This window comes from Melanostigma gelatinosum (assembly GCF_949748355.1).
Source record: "Melanostigma gelatinosum genome assembly, chromosome: 4".
In the NCBI taxonomy this organism is placed as follows: Eukaryota; Metazoa; Chordata; class Actinopteri; order Perciformes; family Zoarcidae; genus Melanostigma; species Melanostigma gelatinosum.
Window position 1 is genome coordinate 21,339,089 of NC_136637.1, and position 19,488 is coordinate 21,358,576.

Consider the following 19,488-nt stretch of genomic DNA (forward strand, 5'->3'; position numbering starts at 1 on the left):
CTTACTCTCCATCCCTCAAATCTGTTCTCCCTGGAACTCTGGGGCTTGTTTTCTGGGAAAATACAACATTTTGGGGATTGAGTTTGTAAGACGGAGCCTGAAAGACATCTGGCAATAAATACCCCCCCCCCCCCCCCCCCCCCCCGACATCCCCACAGGACTGACAGAATAGACTTTCTTTGTAGAGTGATCGTGGACATTTCCTGATGAGGAGCGGAGCAAGGTATGAGGGAAGCAGACACACAGAGAGAGAGAGAGCGAGAGAGAGAGAGAGAGAGAGAGAGAGAGAGAGAGAGAGAGAGAGAGAGAGAGAGAGAGAGAGAGAGAGAGAGAATGAGGGGAGGAAAAGGGTGAAAATGAAAATGGACTCCCCAGCTGTGTACACAAAGCCTGGTGGAATGGAGTACAAACACTCTCCATGTTGCAGGAATGGGGAGTCTGCTGGACCTGCAGGTATAGTCACAGGGGAACACTGAGAAATCTTTGTGTGTGCGCTTTTGGATGCAAGTATATGCTTCAGTGGAGTTGGTCTAAATTTGTCAAATGAACAGCATAATTGAGCCTAACGACGGTGTGTTGGATGTGGAAATTGAAAGTTGTCCCCATGTCTTTAGCAAATAGGTCACGAAAGACATTTAAACATTTGTCCTTCAGTTTGCCAGAAAAGAGCTGAGAATTGTCAGCGCACTGACTCTCAAATTCAGTGAACTATCCTCTGAGATATTCAATCATTTTGATAAACGACCAGTGTATTATTTTTATTATTAGGTTTGGCCTGAACTGGATGCTGGTGTCCCTGGTGTGAACCTTTAGTGTTCTGTTGTGTTTTGTGGTTTGAAAGTTTGTGCACTTGAGTCCATGAGTCAGTAGATTTAGTGTGTGATTCAGCGAGAGGACTGCCGATGAACTGTTCAATGAAGGCAGCGAAAGCCAACCAGTGTGGGCGAGCTGGATGCGCGGGATGGAGTCATGGGAAACTCCTCCGTGTACGCGTGTTTGTGGTGTGTGTGCACGTGCAGCTGTGTGTGTGTGTGTGTAGTTTGTGTGTGCCTGAGGTTCATTGACTTTGGTTTACAAGAGACAGAGTTAGATTTAGTCCTTCCTCCTTCATTTAAAAATAATTCCCACCATCAGCCCTCTGTCATTATTCAGCAGCTATATATATATATATATATATATATATATATATATATATATATGTGTCTCACCCTTCTCACAGCTTCTAAATTTGATTTACAGCAACCTCTTAATGTAGACCCCATATGTTGTGTGTTTTCCATATCTTCAATATCATAGGAATTTCTGCTGCAAGACACACGCAAAAGAGCAAATACTATTTCAAGAACTGGCTGAGAGTGTTAGAATTCTCCGAAATGATGTTTTAATCCATGTCTGGAAATGTGTCTCACTGGGCTAACATAATGAGGCTTGCGCTTCATCCAGATACTATGTGTGACTATGTGCTCAGCATTAAATCACCATGTTATGCATTAAGTGTAATTAGGAACGTCACATTTAACAAGCTGTTTTTTAGTGTCTGCTTTTCATGAGGGTACTCAATTTTGATGATCCATCTCATAAACAGGTGGAAATTATTCACCAGTGCCCAGGCCAAATTTTGAGGCTCTGGTTTGTTCCAATCAACACTTGAGTAGCCTCACGGGATGGCGATGAAGGCCGTCTTTGATCTGGCCTGATAAAAAAATGGGCCGATGTACTCTCGCTGCACTGAAGAAAGCACTAGACCGCTCCCTCCGAGCACGGAACTCATGTCCCGTGAGTGGTAGTTGTTGATGGAGCCTGGAGCCCACTTGCTCGACTGTGTTTTTGCCTGGCGGTGTCTGCATTCAATGGAGTCTGAATGATTGTTCCACTGCTCGACATTATTGTGATGGGAAGTTTCCCAAAACACACCAAATGAGCTGTAGAGGTCAAGATAGAGGTCACAGCAGGTCACAGGGTGAGATATAGAATCCATGACTGAGGAACGACTTGATGCCACAGCATACGACGTCACACAATTATATTCTATTTATTTATTTATTGTTACAAAACGCCTGATAATTACTGGTTTTAACAACTATTTTGTGTAGATTTTTCCATGTCGTCATGTCACACACAGCAGTTATCTACAGGCTTCAGACTTTCAGATCTCTGTAGATTGCTGAGCGCTTATCGCTCCCATTTCCATTCTCCCACAGTTGTTATACCCTGTGTGTGTGTGTGTGTGTGTGTGTTAAACATTTAGTCACGTTCGAGCGACTGCAATTGGTGTGGACGAAATGAAAAGAAGCAGACTCCTCGAGGAATGATGAGGGAAAAAGGAAAAGAGTGATTTCAAGCTTGTTGATAATGGCGCTGATAAGACTCACAGAGACTATATGGCCGGCTACAATGAGGATAAACCTCCAAACCTCCCAAACACGCGCACACACACACACACACACACACACACACACACACACACACACACACACACACACACACACACACACACACACACACACACACACACACACACACACACACACACTCTGTAATACACATCTTTCTTATCTTGCGTTCCAAACAGGATTAAATATTTTCTCACCCTTAAGTATTGTATATTCCTTTTATCCAACTTTCATTAGAGCAAAGAGGAATGGGCTTTGATGTCTGATCATATTTCTTTTTTACAATATTAGATTAATATGGGGTTGGCTTCACCACAAAAAATGTGAAGGGCCAGACGTCGTTAACCTCCTCTGATATGATTTGTGTGGACTGATCTAGGTGAAAGGTTACAAGTGCTTGAAGCAAACTCGGGGCTGATTTACAGCAATTCCTTGAAACTTTCCTTGGAAAGAACTTCAAACTTGTTAGAATGAGAAGACTCCAGTAAGTCTAGCACAAAGTGGACAAGTTCTCATTGAAGGAAAATGACTTAATTCATGGTGATGTGTGTTGGCTATGAACCAAACCGGAGACATCTGGATGAGGGACAGAGGTTGCTAACAGTGGATTTCGGAGTAAAGAGCGGACCGCGGATAGAAGAGAGGATCTGGTGAATGTTCTTCATCTATTGAGCAATTTGAACACGAATTCGAACAAATGACTTCCGAATGTCGTCAGCAGGACCGAGTCACAATGTTGGATCGCTCGCTCGTCCTAACCTGCCCGAGCCACTGCTCGCACGTGTGTCCGCTGACGTTACATGCATAACATACAGACGTGTAAACCAAACAAAAGCCTGAACATGTTGATTGGGACACTGCGAGACAGGCTGCGTTTCTTCACTCTTTGTTATTTTGTGCTTTTAAAGAAAGCTGTGTCGCTGCTCCCGTCTTTAGTTTGGCTCCACGTTGCAGCTTGGAGGTTTTGTGTTTTCTTTCAGGTAGAGACATGAGTAAGAGAGAGAAGAGTGGGGGAGTGCATATATATTTAATTTAGCACACATGCATAGTCTGCTGAACTTGGCTGCTGTGTGCTACTGTCTACTGTTGCTGTGTGGGAGAGTCTAGTCTCCTCTAAGAAGGGAAACAGTTCTTTCTTTTCTTAATAAATCAAAAACTGAAGGGTTGGAAGCACCATTCCTTTGCTTTTCTTATTTATTTGTCTTTTTTCTTTCTTCTTTAATGTCCTTTGAATCTGTTTTCAGTTTGATTATTTTAACTGGCCCCAAAACAAGATTGTCAATTGCTTTATTGCAGACGTGTAAGAAACAGTACCAGTAGTTGCTGTCGGAATAGTTAAGAGCTTTGGTTTTAAAGGATAAGGCTAGCAGCACTTATATTTGATTTGTCAACAAATCCCAAGAAAATACCCAAATCAAAAACGAACTGATCAACAAGTGAGTAACCAAAGCTTTATGTAGCTTGCTTCTGTTAGTCAGTTGCACATTGGGCGACTGTGGCTGAGTGATAGAGCGGGTCCGCCTTCAATCAGAGGATCAACGTTCAAACCCCGGCTCCGCTAGTTCACGTCGATGTGTCCTTCACCCCAAATTGCTCCCGTAGGCGTATGAATTATTACATAGGGCAGGTGGCACCTGCATGGTAGCCCCTGCCATCAGTGAATGGGTGGGTGTGAATGGGTGAGTGACAGTGTTAAAGCACTTTGAGTGGTCGGAAGACAAGAGAGTCGCTGTACAAGTACAGTCCATTTATATTTCCATACACCTTCCTGCTATGAGACAAACTGATGAGGAGGCAGCAGGAAGATGTATTGTTGGAGTTATCAGATAATAAAGTATAATAAAGTTAATATCATAAATTACTTACAGCTTGGAAGTCCAAAAGCTGGCAGGAAACTGGAACCAGTATTCCTACTTGAGCGCTTAATACAAGGAACGAAGAAGAATATGCATTTGTTTTTATGATTTCTCAGAAGATGAGTAAATGCATGTGGTGTATGAATCACCACTCCCCTGTGCCAACCAGGCAGCAGAAGATCAAATCGTGCCTGATTGGCCGGCAAGGAGAGAGTAGAAGGCAGACAGACAGGAAGACCTAAAGCAGGCGAAGAAAAGACAGATGAGGGAGAACTGGCGTGAGCCCCCAACCTGCACTCTGCATGCTCAGTTTGACCTACTTTACTTTCCTCTCGTTCTCTTCTTTTTTCTTTCTCTCTGCCTCTCCTACTCTTCTTCCCCCACGTTCTCCGTCATCCCCTTTTATGTAGCACATGGAACCAATAAGTCTGACGAAGGACTCCCACCAGACACCGCCACTGATTCCGATCTTCCCATGTCATTCTGAGCCGCTGTCTTTCTCCACATCTCATTGTCACGGCCTTGGCTAGACAACCGTGCAGCTTGTCTCCCTCGTGATCTAACGATCTACTTTTTTTTAATGAAGGCTATATTAAGTTTGGCGCCACTGCAGAGGGTTTCTCCCACAAAGGAAGCCATCATTAGGCTATATGTATTGCTGAAATGGTTTCAGCAGGAGGTCACTGTGTGAGATGATCACTGAAGACAGGGACAGTTTCTTATGTTGTCTTACACACTGCATGTCTTATGTTTACTTGCAACATCTGTTTGCTGTGTGTATTTACTTATCTTCACTGTTGTTACCATCCTTTCTAAAAAGATCGCATCTTCAATTTCAACACATCTGTCTCGACTTCCATGAGGCATTTGTGTTATTGGCAACACATGTTGCGTGACGTCGTATGTGTTTCTGGACACACAAATGGGCATTGTCCTGAAGATAACATCCAGATGCGTTAAAATGTCATGATTATTTCGGGAGCGAATGATTGTCACGGCCGGGTGATTGTTATAGACGACCACACTGCCATTAGCTGCTTGTACTGTCACATAGATGCAAACAGAAACCACCACTGTTTAGCCCACCACCAACTCCTAAAGTACTGTAATGTGCTTCAGACAATCCGATGGCTTAACTTGTTATCACCGAGTCTAAATGCATAGCAGTCATTCAAATCCTATTTCTAAATTCCTGCGGAAAGAAACAATCGGGCTGTGTTTTGCAGTTTCTTCTGAGCAGGTTTAATAGGAAAATGCGTGAAATCACATGCTCTGACATGAGCCGTTATGCTGCTACCAACTCTCGTGTTGTTCTTCTTAAGTCCTGGTAAAAGCTGCTGCTTGTAAATGCTGTTCCTTGTGAGCCAATTGTTGATTCAAAGACTGAACTCAATTCAACTAAATGAAATGATCCTCTAATGCTGTGCCAGTTTCTTTTTTTCCAACATCCATTCCTCCATTTGTTGTTTGAGTGAAAGTAACAATGAAAGAACAGATCACTGACTTCCACATTACAGGAAATATGCCTTCCCAAGAAAAAGCAGAAAATTCTCAACGATGTACTTAATCTGGTTTCATTTAATGGTGTGCCACATGTGTTCGAGGAACTGAAAAGCTGATTCGCTGATCTATTTAATCAATCAAAAGTTAAATAAGCCACGAACAAACAAAGGACTTGTGTCTCTTTCACTCCACAGACTACAGGACTGGGCCATGTTTCACCCAGGTGAACAACCAGATGTGCCAGGGCCAGCTCAGTGGAATCGTCTGCACCAAGACCCTCTGCTGCGCTACCATTGGTCGAGCGTGGGGCCACCCCTGTGAGCAGTGTCCCGCCCAGCCACACCCCTGCAGGAGAGGCTTCATCCCCAACATCCGCACCGGAGCCTGCCAAGGTCAGATCAGAGCACATACAAGCACATATGTCTCTCTCTCTCTTTCTTGTACAAACACCTGGCAGATCTTCTTTTAACCAGTGATGAAGGAAGACACACACACACACACACACACACTCAGACTCACGTACACAGCCAGAATTAACTACGATCGTCAGTGGAACCATTACTTTGTCCTTCATCATCTCTACTGCGATTCCTGCCCACAACATCCCCTTGGTAGTGTTAACAACACAGCTGGTGTTTACATGCAAGTACATGTAGGACGAATACTAGCTTGTATTATCCTGTTACGGTGTTATTCAGCAGAAGCTGTGCACAAGCATCTCTTATTTTGGCTCAATTGATAGGGACAGAGCACATTGATGAACATCAGTATAAAAATACAAGATGACATCCTTTGTGCCGTAGTAACAAAAACAAACATTACAAGGGATAATATACAGACGCAAATATACAATTCACAAGTAGAAACAATTAAATACATGATGCAACAATGTTCAAGGTGATCACAGTTCTGGTTTGGCTTGAGCCATTCTTTGAGATGGATCTTAGAAGTAGAATATGTAGGGCACTCCCCGATTGCATCTTTTAGCACAGTTTGTCCAAATGTGGTGCATCTCACAGTCCCATCTAGTGGTGGCCCCGGTGCCAATGCTGCTGTCAGCCCTTTGATTGATTCATGAAGTGCAGTTACGTCTGTAAGTGACCAGTTAATAAATCAACACTCGAAATCATTGAGTGTAAAAAACATCCTGGCATCTGTCAGAATTGGCGTGATTGGCCTGAACTTGGGTCATTGCAGATGTCAGAATTGAAGGCTTTTTGAATTGTTTTCAAAACACTGCATCATCAGTCTTTCTGTCTTTAAGTCAAAATGTGAGCTTGCTTAAACCAGTATGTTCCATACACAGTGCATCATGTCACCCAATGATATCAGCGAAATGACAGAATTTGAATGTGCATGTATTAGGCAAAGCAAAGATACTTAAAGCATTGATTGTATGTACGTATTCACTGGGGTCCACGAGAGTGAGATATGGAGGTTATAAAAGAGAAACTGAGGGAAATATGAACTGGATTTAACCTTCTTCCATCAACATTCCTGTCGCTGGTGTCCCAGAACCCCCTCAGATCAGACCAGACTCTCTCTGCATGCCTCTCAAATAACCTATGGCCCTGACTGCATCAATATATGACACATGTGGAGGTCGTGTCCCTTGTTAATTGAGCCCAGCCAAGCGCTTTGTTGCCTCAATCCAGCTTCTCTCACATTGACACACCCAATACCACCCTGGGCAGATTGTGATGGTTGACGTATTGCTGGAGCCGCCACAGAGGGAGACTGTGTTTTTGTTCTGAAGCTCATAGCACCTGGCCACACTTCAACAGTATCAGAGCTACGGACATTACCTTCATGTATTTATGCTGGGAAGTTGGGAATTATAGCAAACTCAAGAGTTGTTTACGATTGAAAGCTACTCATGGTGGGATTATACCAATACTTGTTCGACTTCAGTGGCAGATATGTTGAACGGGTGTTTGTTAAAAGCCTGGTTCCAGGCATCTGAAGCCCCGCCCGCATTTTCCATTCATCCAGCGATTCAAATAATTAAAACACAAATGAAGTGAAACAAAAAGGCCATTCAGTCTGTTTATCAGTAACTGGTTCGTATTTAGCTCCACGACTTCCTGTCTTTTGGACGTAAGGTAGAGGCTCCAACATATCTCCTCTCTTTCTCTCGTTTTCAGTCTGTTTATACTTCCTTCTGTCTCTGAATCTCTGTTTCGATCTTTTCTCCTCTCTGTCATACGTCATACGTTGATATCTCCAGGCCATGGCACACACTGACAGTGCCTGGGTCATGCTTGGTGACTGGCAATGTGGTGAATATAAACCCACTGTGTGTGTGTGTGTGTATGTGTGAGTGTGGATGAGGATCAGAGGTATCCACAGTTTCTTACAGGAACCCGCCCTCTGACATATGCCCAATACTGGGGAAAGTGACTCACATTGAATGCTGGGAAAAACTTACATTTAAAAAGCCATTTCCTGTTGAAACAAGAGCTTGACTGGGTCTTTCTGGAAGTGGTCTTCGACATCAGAGCCGGCGCCAAGTTACGTCTCGCTTTTAAAGACAAATGGAGAACAGTGTTTTAGCGACAGAAAGTGTGCCAGAAACATGCTGTAAAATGTGCTTTGAGCCATAAAATCTCATATAATATACAATATATATGTATTGTTTGTAGAATAGCTTGATACTAGTCTGAGTCCTCTTTTTCTGTCGTTTTTGGGGTGTAACTAACATACTGTAGGATGCTTCATCTCTCAAATCAATAATATGCAGACGCCAGTAATTATTAGAACCTTTATCCTTTTTCTGCTTCGGCCTCTTCTCACACATGACTATGTCTTTCTGTCCTTCTCTTAGATGTGGACGAGTGCCAGGCGGTGCCAGGTCTTTGTGCCGGAGGCAACTGCATCAACACTGTGGGATCCTACGAGTGTAAATGTCCCGCGGGCCACCGGCAGAGTGAAACAAGCCACAAGTGTGAAGGTGAGTGGATTTAACACAAAGACATGTTGAATGATTAGAGGACAAACCTGCACAATGAGGGCCGAGGGCGTTAAAGAGGTATTAGAAAATGGATCAGATTAGCGTCAGCCTGGTTAATAAAGAAACCATGAAGACGAGCGCTCTTTGATGCGATACCATTGTTGTGTAAATTGAGTTCGGGGAAATATTATTACGGGAGATAAAGCAGCGGTTTGTGAAGTGTGAATTGGGTCTAAAACACAGTTTTCACTAGAAAGAGGCAGTAGGCCGTGAAGTAAGTGTCCTTGAGCTCGACATTGATTCCCTGATGGCTTCATGGTTGCTGAGCTGTAGCTGATACTCTCACGTTTTTATTGAGAATGACAAAGAGAAGTTCACTCTGTGAGAAGTTATAATCCTATGTAGCAGTGAGTGCAGCTGTCTCACATGTCCCACAGGCCTCACGACATTTTGGCTTATTATTATCAAATAAGATAACGACTAACAACTAAAAACATTTGTTTTTCATTGAATGATTGACAAAGCATTGCAAAATATATCAACTTTACTGTTACGAATGCGAAACAAGCCGGTGGAACTTAAATTTAGTTGACTTGCTGGTGAGACAGAAACTTTGGGTTTGCTGGGTTCAGTTGAGCGATCTCTACGGTTGTTTAAAAAGTGACGACATGATCAGAGTTAAAGAAGTCTGGATGTGTGCACACAAACACACACACACACACACACACACACACACATTCACATTACAATGTGTTGATTGGATGGAATTTAAACAATGCCCAGGCTAAACAGTGTGATAGTTCGCCAGGCAGGGGCTGTGTCTGTTGGACTGAAGCCGATGTGTTCTTAGTCTTCAGGGAGGATTACAGAAAGCTCTTAAACAGTTTCAGCCAGATGATATCTGTTCTACTGAACAAGAAGGCTGAACTGGCTATCGCAGTGCGTCATTCTATGTATTATTAAATCATAAATTCTAGTTTTATTAACTTCTAGCATGACTGAGGGATGCACGAGATACAGAAAGAAAACTAGTGTCTCCAGTTCAGATTCATGGGAAGCAATTATCATCACACACCAAAAAGTGATTTATGTCACAGGGAATAACAGAGGAAACGGGGAGGGTGCCTTCATTACGTTCAGTCCCTGTTTCAGTTGTGGTTTTGGGTGAACACCATCAACGGTTCAGGACTTACAGTCAGGAGAAAATAAGATGCTGGCACAGCACAGAGAGGGCTGAGCAGTTATACTACAAGGACGCTCTGAGACAAGGTTTCTTCTTTCCACCACTTTATGCACAGTGTGAGCTTCATTTTCCTCAGCAAAGGTGATCATGGTCAGAGCAAGACTCGAGCTGCAACTAATGATTGGTCGAACGTGTGCAATCTAAAAAAGAAGAAGAAAATGTGAAATATGTTCTTTGCGGTTTCCCATTCTAATGTTGCCTGAGAAACAAAGAATGCAACAACAACAACAACACATGTAGGGAGAGAAAGAGTTCAGTGTTTGTAAAGCTCGTAAATACAGAAGAACAGTTGTGACGTGTATCTGAAGTCATGGATCAGAAGGAAACCCGTGTTGAGTGAAATCTCGGAAACAATCAGACCTGGTGTTTTGGGGGAGTTTTATTGAAATGTTCTTCTAGCTAATGCACAAACAAGCCTCACTTAGAGCATTCACAGTGAAATGACTGAGGTTTTGGAGCAGTTAAGATAAAATGCAGTTAAGATGTCATGGGCTTCTGATCGTTTCGGGCACAAAGCACCTAGTTTAACGGCCTGCTTTTAGTTCAGACTGTGCTTCACAGTCTCTCCTTCGTCCCCTCCTCCTCCTCTTTTTTTTCTGCTTCTCCTTCCATTTTCCTTCCATAAATATGGCCATTTGGCTTATAAAACCAGCTGTTAGTGCTGAACAAAGAAATACTTATGACATCTGGGAGTCTTTCTCATTACACCTCCCTCTGACTCGTGGATTCTCACGCACTCGTGCTGTACAAACACACACACAAACAAACAGTTTGACACATCAGAGTCTCGATTAGATGACACAATGGAAACTTCAATGAAACAAATACTTTATCTTTGTTTTTTGGGGAATATATTATCGGTACACACAGTTAAACATGGCAGACTTGATGACTCGGTTGTAGACGTTTATCCAGGTGACACACATTTCCCTCCAAACACACGGCCGGTCCCAGAGTGCTACGTCTGTGGGGAGCGTAATGTCTGGCGTGTTGTTGTTGCTGCTGACACAAGGTTTATTTGGAGGGGATTTGAACTGCCTCACCTAGACCTTCTGCCACTGCTGTCAGACAGGAGTCAGCAGGGGAAGACCAGCAGGCAACACACTCCTAGAAAGACAAACAATAACACACTCTTCACTTTTACGACTAAACGCGCAGGTCAGACACACACACACACACACACACACATTACCTCACGCACTACGTCTGCGCTATTGCTGTAATTATGCCCCGCAGCGGTGCAGTAATTACGTATGCATATAAATAAGCGTGACACATCATAAAAACCCAATTCCACTTTGGGTTCCCCCCGTCATGGAGCAATGAGGCCCCCTCCCACTGAATAACACTGCTAAATGCCATCATAAAGGTGGGCGCTGCCAAGCACCGACCCAGGTACTCTCAGCCATCGTACACATTTACGAGTCTAACCATGGCATGTTTAAAAAAAAGTCTGCTTATTCACTGTAACCGTGGAAGCTTTTTTGCTTTTAGTACGGCCATTTGTAGACTTGTAGATACCACAGTTTCACATGTAATTAAGCCAAATGCTGAGTGGTATTATACATGTGTTTTGCCTTACAGCATAGCAGGTTTCCTTGCTATGCCTGCCCATGTATTTGGTTTCTGTCCACATTTGGGGTCCTCATAAGACTGCTTCGTTTGTCTTATCATGCTGTACATACAACAAGTAGTTTTCAGTATAACAATCACTTATTGTTGTATTTATAGCTTCATCAATTTGTCTCTTATGCCCTTTGATAGAGCTGGGTATCTTTCAATTTCATGATACCTTTTTTTAATATTTTACTTTGAGGAATAAAAGAAGCCAAACTTCCCAAATGTCACAAGCAGCAGATCAAAGCATTTGTCTGAATAAAACACAGTCTAAAATTGGCACAAAGGTATTGAAATTGGAAGAGTAAAGAAGTAAAGAAGACTACGAAGACATTCAATGGCAGGTTTCACTTATTTACTCCTTCCAACGTACACATATCGGTCAAACTACTTGTAGAAGGAGACTCTTGTGTTTGTTTTATATGTAATTTGATTGGTTATCATATTGTGAGAGAGGTTAACCTGATACATAATACGTCAGAGCTATTTTAGCATCCTTCGTAGGAACCATTCGTTGCTTCTGTTCTTCATTCACTGAGATTTACAGTTTGTGGCTCACAAGCTTGAGTTTCAGCCTGAACAGAACACACCAGAAGTACATCAATTCTACTTTAGTTGAATGCAGATCTATTTGATTTGCTTCCTTATTCCTCAGGGAGAAATGGTTGCTCCAGGGCAATACAACTTGTACTGCAGCGTGCACTGTATCTTTCCAAACAAAAACCTTTTGAACTTTGAAAAAAATGTAGTTCTGAGCTGGCGTGAGGCGTACTTGACGGATGTGTCCCCTGATGTGATGTGTATTTTTGATGTGACTTATGTTTCAGACATTGATGAATGCAGCACCATCTCTGGTGTGTGTGATGGAGGAGAATGCACCAACACTGCCGGTAGCTACGTCTGCACCTGTCCACGAGGCTACATCTCCAGCACAGATGGCTCCAGATGTGTGGGTGAGTCTCACACACACACACACACACACACACACACACACACACACACACACACACACACACACACACACACACACACACACACGGACATACACATGAACAGATTTCCAACACTGAGCATTTCCTCACTCCCCGGCTAGCTAAAAGCTACACATCTGGCTCCTAACTTCCCTCCCTCCATCACTGCTTCCTGTGAGTCCTGATGAGTCAAGCTGGCCTGTGGTCACCATGTGCAGACAAACACACTTGCACGCACTATTTGGCCTTGACAGCATGAGTCTACTCTAATGTTAGTGCCCCTCATTCACACACACACACACACACACACACTCATGCCCATACAGTGCATACTTAACTGACATGTGCCATGAAACATGTCCAGGTGTTAATGTATTCCTGCAATCCTCACCAATCATGGCAGCCACAGTGAAACACAACCAGGTGTTAATACAGTATTTGAAGATTTCACCCCAAAACTGACAGCTCAGGGTCTGTTTCACCCGATCTGCATCACTGGCTCAGCTCAGCTCCCCTCCAATAAAAGCTCCTGGAGAAAACCAAAACCTCTTGATTGTTTCCTCACAGTTATTTTCTAGTTTTAAATTTAAAAAGAGGAAATTGGTGAGAGTCTCACATGTGCCCACACATGAACATAAACAGAAAACAGTGTAGGGCTGATCTCACAGGTACTATGTGATTGTTTACCTTCAATGTAACAGGTATAGGGTGTATATATGGAGGAAAAAGAGGAAAACAAGATCAATCAAATTGGTAATGGGAGAGATAACAGTCAATGTATGGAAGAAGAAGAAGAAGAAGAAAAAGAGGATGAAGAGGTGGTGGAAGATGGGTTGTGTTTTCCTCAACAAACAGGTGAAGCATTGGAAAGAGGAGTGAAAGATAGTGTGAGAAGGATCATTGCAAATATGGTGCTATCTGGCAGCCTGGTGTGCCTGTGCCTGGATCATTGTGTTTGTGTCAGGGAAAGCGGCGCTCCAATCAACCAATCCCAAAAGTTCTCCATCTGTCGACTGTTATGCATGACCAAATTTCTTTTGCCCCTCTTTCCCCTTTTTTTCTCCTTTGTCCTGAAGAGACATGTTGCTCTCTCCCTCTCTCTACAGATGTTTCTCCCAGCTCACGGTTGAGTGAATTACAGTAGAAAGTCTCTGTTTACTCTTCAACTGTGCATGTCTCCATCTCTGTCAGGGTATTTTCTCTTGTTCCGTCTCCTCTGGCTGTTGTCTTTTTTTGTTGTTGTTTTTTTAACTCCTAATCGCCAAAACTTAAGCGTTCTCGCGCTCTCATCCTCCTTATCTATCTAACGGTTTCCTCTGGACCTTTCTTTTCCATCCTTCCTCTGACATCTAGATCCTGCACCTTGTTTCCTTCAGTTGTGGTTTTCAGTTGCTCTCTTGCAGCCTGCTGAAGGGAGAGAGAGAAAACAAGGGAGAGCAAATAAAACAGGTGCCAGACACAACCTTAATATGTCCTTCCTCCGTCTCTGTCCTGCATCCAAAATGGACAAGACTAGATTGGTAGGAGACAGAGGTAGAGATAAGTAAACCCAAACAAAACAAAACTAGACCGGGCCAAACCACTGATCACACTTAAATAACAAACCTGGGCCTAGAAACTCAGCTGGTTTCCTTATAACGTGACTGACACATTTTGACGCAGTTTCCCTTACTGTCTGATCTCTTTGCCTTTTTTGTGGTCAGAGCATAAAGTGACTTAAAGAGAGTAAATTGTTTTTATAGGGCTGCTCTCTCGCCCCCATGCTTTTAGAAGCAGGATGTATACGATGTGCCATACGATGTGGCTGTTTGCCTGTGTTTCGTGGGATGCACTGTACCATGGTAAAGTAAGGCAGCGGGAGCTGGGACAGCCCTGCCCTGTCACACGGTGGACCTGACCAGTCAGTCAGTCTGTAAAAACACCTCATCAAATGAAAGCATGTGCTTGTGTAGTGGAGCAACACTAGCGGGCAAACCAAGGTCTGGATCCAATTTAAGTCATCATCCTCATGAGCAACTCCTCCCCCCCCCCCCCCCCTTCTCCTCACCCCCCAACCGGCCTCCAGCTCCGTCATTCCTACGGTATTTTTTTTTCAGATTGCGTTTGTGTGTATTTGTGTACATTGACGTGTGTACCGGTATGTACATATTTTGTACAAGCGTATGTGTGCGTATTTCTGCATGTTTTGTGTATGTGACCGTGGATATGTATGGGAATGCATATCTGTGTCTGTGTGTGTGTGTGTGTGTAATAGTGTAAATGTGTGTGTACTGTACAATATGTGCTCCCAGACACAGTGCCTCATGTTCTATCTAATTGGCAAGAATTGCTCCACATGGAACTGATTAATTCCAGACTGCTGGCTCATTAGTGCGTTAATCGACTTGTGCCCCTCCCTCCACTCCCCCCCTTCATTCTGCTCTTCCCCTTTTCTCCCTTTTTTCTGTAGATACACTTTAAATTCTCTTTCACGCAGGCTGCTCACTTTCTAAAATAATACTCGTGCATTCTCTCCCTCTCACTCTGCCTTTTCCCCTTCCCTGGTATTTTCCTTAAATACCCAGAAACCTCCGGTCTTCCTCCTCTCCATTTACTCCTTACACACGATCTTTGAACCCCGGCCCCATTGACCCTGACCTGGAAAACTGCAACAAATAAGACCCCCTTTTGGAGGCCCTTCTGATGCTTGCAGTTATTTGAGACCCCATGCAATCTTTCCTACTGCCAGCCCATAAAGAAGCTTCCTCCCCAGCCACCAAGGAAAGGCCAGGCCAGCCCTCTGACTGACACAACTGCTAATTTAAGAGCAGCGATTACCTGAAACCTTTTCCCACATAAAAAGCTGTGTCAGTGTTGGTAATGGGGCTTCATTTGTTACATGAAATCCCTGCATTTAAAGAGTGACTTACAGCCGGCTGAAAAGCGGTGTTTCATTTTATTCAGGTAAAAACTGAGCAAAATGTTCAATTCGAAGATTTTTTTTCTCCTTTAAAATTTTGAATAATAATACATTACCTGTCAGATGTTTTATTTCATCGAACGACTATATGACACTGCTGTTTGTAAGTTTAAACACTTTTAGATACATATTTTGTGTTATATATTACTTTTTCCTGAAAACGTCACAAACTGTTTTCATCTTAATCTTGAAATGAAAATACTCAACGAAGTACCAAAATATAGTTAACTCATAGAGAAAATACATTGTGTTTTTTTCCAGGTCTGCATATTAATTTGATCCTTCATATGTCCATACAGTAGAAAGCTTACATCTTAAATGATGATATGCCGAAAACAAACGAGCCAAGTGTATTTTTTAAAAAATTTGACTTCAGTTCTGATGACTTCGAGCTTAAACGTGTGTTGCTGCCTGCTCGATCGTCTCATTCTGTTAATCCATCTCCTCTTCCTTCAGATCAGCGCGTGGGCACCTGTTTCTCTGCTCTGGCTAACGGCCGCTGTGCTGCGGAGCTGAACGGTCAGTACACCAAGATGCAGTGTTGCTGTGACACAGGACGCTGCTGGGCTTTGGGACAGATCCCTGAGATGTGCCCCGTCAGGGGGTCTGGTGAGTACACATGAAAACAAGACACACAGAACAGAGGATACACGTTTCATATGCTAGCTGTTCCCAAACAAAGTGACGGATAATGTGCTTTGAATCCAACCATCACCTTCTTCTTCCACTGCCGATGAAAAACTGGCCGTCTCCACAATAGATTGTCCACGACTTGGCATGTGCACAGGCGGTAAATAAAGCCGTGACAGCGAAAACGTTTCACAAACCAAATTAGTTGAACACAGTGACGTTAAACTAGACAACACTGACGCCGAGAGGGCTTTGAGTTTGAGTGCGTGTGTGACAGCGAGGGAACAGCATCCCCTCAAACTGATGAGCATGATGTCATGAGCACAAACGAAACGAAAAAAGATGGGAAAGATTTGTGTGAAGGTAATGACCCATCATCTCCTCAGTCAAGCTGAAACAAAACGTTTCCTTGTGATTAAAAACTGATCCAGTACAGAATGCTCTGCTGCTTTCTCTGGCACCGCCTAAATCAGATGTGTGTGTTTGATTTAGTGTGACTGTAGACTGAAGAACATAAAAATATACAGTACTGTGCATGTATACTGCGCACACGTAGACATATAAACATATGACTACACAAATACGTAAATAAAGTACCTGCAGTATATACATACATGTATTCATGAATACAAACATACACTTTAACAATACACTAGACCTACTTTAACTGCATGCCAAGCAGAGTAGAGTTGATCCTTAAGAATGCACATTTTTCTCTTATTCCTTGGTCAGGCCTTGCTCCAGTCAAAGCATATTTGAACCAGTTAGATAGTCAACTTATTCAGAAATCTTCAGCAAAAGAACATCAAAATGTACAGCAAATGCAATGGCATTTGTATAATCTGCAATTCCAGGAAACATTGAGTACATTTCAAATGTGTTATACTGTGAGACTTTGAGTGATCCAAAGAACTTTCCTTGGTTGGCATAACTTGAGAGCCTATGAATATGTTCCTCCTCAGCTTCACCTGGCCGGAAACAAATGAAACGTAACCGACAGTAGAATGCATAGACCGACTTCTTCCCTGTGATCTTGGTGTCCCTTGTAGATGAGTTCAGGCGTCTGTGCATTGTGGGGGTTCCCCAAGTGCACGGACTCCCTCACATCTACCCCAATGGACACTTCCCCAACACCAACGGTAACGGGTACAACTATGGATACAAGTTCCCCAGTGCACCAAATGGTAATGGTAACGGTGGTAACGGTGGCAACGGTGGCATCGGTGGCAACGGCGGAGGAGGCTTTAATGGGAACGGTGGAGGAGGCTTTAATGGGAACGGCGGAGGAGGCTTTAATGGGAACGGTGGAGGAGGCTTTAATGGGAACGGTGGAGGAGGCTTTAATGGGAACGGTGGGAGCTTTGGAGGTAACGGAGGAGGACATATAGGTAAGTCACTCTGTGGATTTCCATAAACCTGTACTAGATTAAAGGGATTTCTGTGTTGCATTTTTGTTTTGTTAATGTGTCGTGTATTCTCAGGCTCGGTTTCTGTGAACGACACCATTGACATGTGCAGACATTTCACCAACCTGTGTCTCAACGGTCGCTGCATTCCCACACCCACGAGCTACCGATGCGAATGCAACATGGGCTACAAACAGGATGTCCGTGGGGAGTGTATCGGTAAGATACATGCTCTACGCCAGGGGTCTCAAACTCATTGTCACTCCGGGCCACATCAGCATCATGGTCGCCCGCAAAGGGCCGGTTGTAAATGTCACTACTCGTAACATATTGTTAAATAACTCTCTGCAGTCGTAGTTTAAAGTAGTCTTCAATGTGCTCACAATACATTTCCATGTTAAATGTACAGTAAGCCAAAGAGCTGCTTCTATGACTGTGTTTAAGTATCTCATAATTTTGACTTTCTATTTCATAATTTTGACTTTCAATCTAATAATTTTGACTGTCAATCTCATAATTTTGACTTTCAATCTCATAATTTTGACTTTCTATCTCAGAATTATGACTTTCTATCATAGTTATGACTTTCTATCTAATAACTTCTACTTTCTATCTCATAATTTCGACTATGGGGATATTTTTATTATTATTAGTCTAATTTAAAAGAAAAAAAAGATTTTCTTTTTTTAACTTTTTTTTTTTTGCTGGCCGAATTCGGCCCGCGGGCCGGGAGTTTGAGACCCCTGCTCTACGCTGTATAAGTGCACAATGCAATGTATGCAGTCAGTTCTCAATAACCTACCGGAGCCATATAGGCAGACACAGTGACTATATGTGCCACTAGAGCAAGACCAAACCAATTCCATGCACTACACTGCCATCTTCAGCCGATTTAAGGAACTTAATACAAGTGTAGGTGCAGGTGAAATCTGCTAAAATGTGAATATTGTTTTCTCTCCCCAGATGTGGATGAGTGCGTCAGTAATCCATGTAGAAATGGAGACTGTGCCAACACACCTGGAGGGTACCACTGCAAGTGCCATGAGGGCTACAGCGGAACCCCCACCAAACAAGCATGCAATGGTTTGTCTCACTGTGCTGTCAAGCTATATTGGTGTTCCCCAATGTCTCTTTAAAATATATTTTGGACATATGTATCGCTGTAGTATGTTTATGACTAGTGGTTAAGATGTAACACACTAAGCCACATCCTTCCTCTCCCTTTAGATATTGATGAGTGCATTATGAATGGTGTGATGTGTCGCAACGGCCGCTGTGTCAACACAGAGGGAAGCTTTCAGTGTATTTGCAATGCTGGCTTCGAGGTCACTGGTGATGGAAAGAACTGCATCGGTAAGGAGACAACACAGGTTTTCACACGAACTTCACACGAACTCTCACTTTTTACACACTTGACCTGACTTTGTCCTCCTGTTTCCCTCCAGATCACGACGAGTGCGCCACCACCAACATGTGTCACAATGGCATGTGTATCAATGAAGATGGCAGCTTCAAGTGTATCTGCAAGCCCGGCTTTGCTTTAGCACCTAACGGACGCTACTGCACCGGTATGAATTATGTATTCATACAAACACAGACCTCAAGTCTTGGGCCAAAACAGCCTGCTGTGTAGACAGATGTGGTGTTCTTTGAAATCCTTCAGATCCCTTTTTAAACCAATTCGTGGACATATCTGACTCTTTCAATCAATCCAGAAAGTCCACAAATAGATAGATGGATGAAGGTATGAGTCTCGTTTGAGTAGAAAGTATCAAAGTCACACCGTAGCACCAACAGCACAGTATCTCAAATGCAACACGTATCAATCCAGTTATTGCTAACTCTCCATGACCTGATTCCTCATCAAGCTCTCTGTGCTTGTTTTTTATGTTGCATGTTTCCGTATTGTAGACAGAGCAGAGTTGTACTAATAGGACGATTTAATTGCTTAATTTAGTTG

The 19,488-nt window shown here is 43.2% G+C and overlaps 1 protein-coding gene across 1 annotated transcript in view; it reads left to right on the forward strand.

Moving 5' to 3' along the window:
* Positions 1-19,488, forward strand: part of fbn2b (fibrillin 2b) — a 55,794-nt gene that overhangs the window by 16,172 nt on the left and 20,134 nt on the right. The window contains exons 7-15 of the mRNA XM_079267336.1: positions 5,947-6,144; positions 8,577-8,702; positions 12,390-12,515; positions 15,949-16,101; positions 17,172-17,510; positions 17,604-17,747; positions 18,492-18,611; positions 18,756-18,881; positions 18,974-19,096. Of these exons, the coding sequence (XP_079123462.1) occupies positions 5,947-6,144; positions 8,577-8,702; positions 12,390-12,515; positions 15,949-16,101; positions 17,172-17,510; positions 17,604-17,747; positions 18,492-18,611; positions 18,756-18,881; positions 18,974-19,096 (1,455 nt within the window). The remainder of the gene's footprint in view (positions 1-5,946; positions 6,145-8,576; positions 8,703-12,389; positions 12,516-15,948; positions 16,102-17,171; positions 17,511-17,603; positions 17,748-18,491; positions 18,612-18,755; positions 18,882-18,973; positions 19,097-19,488) is intronic.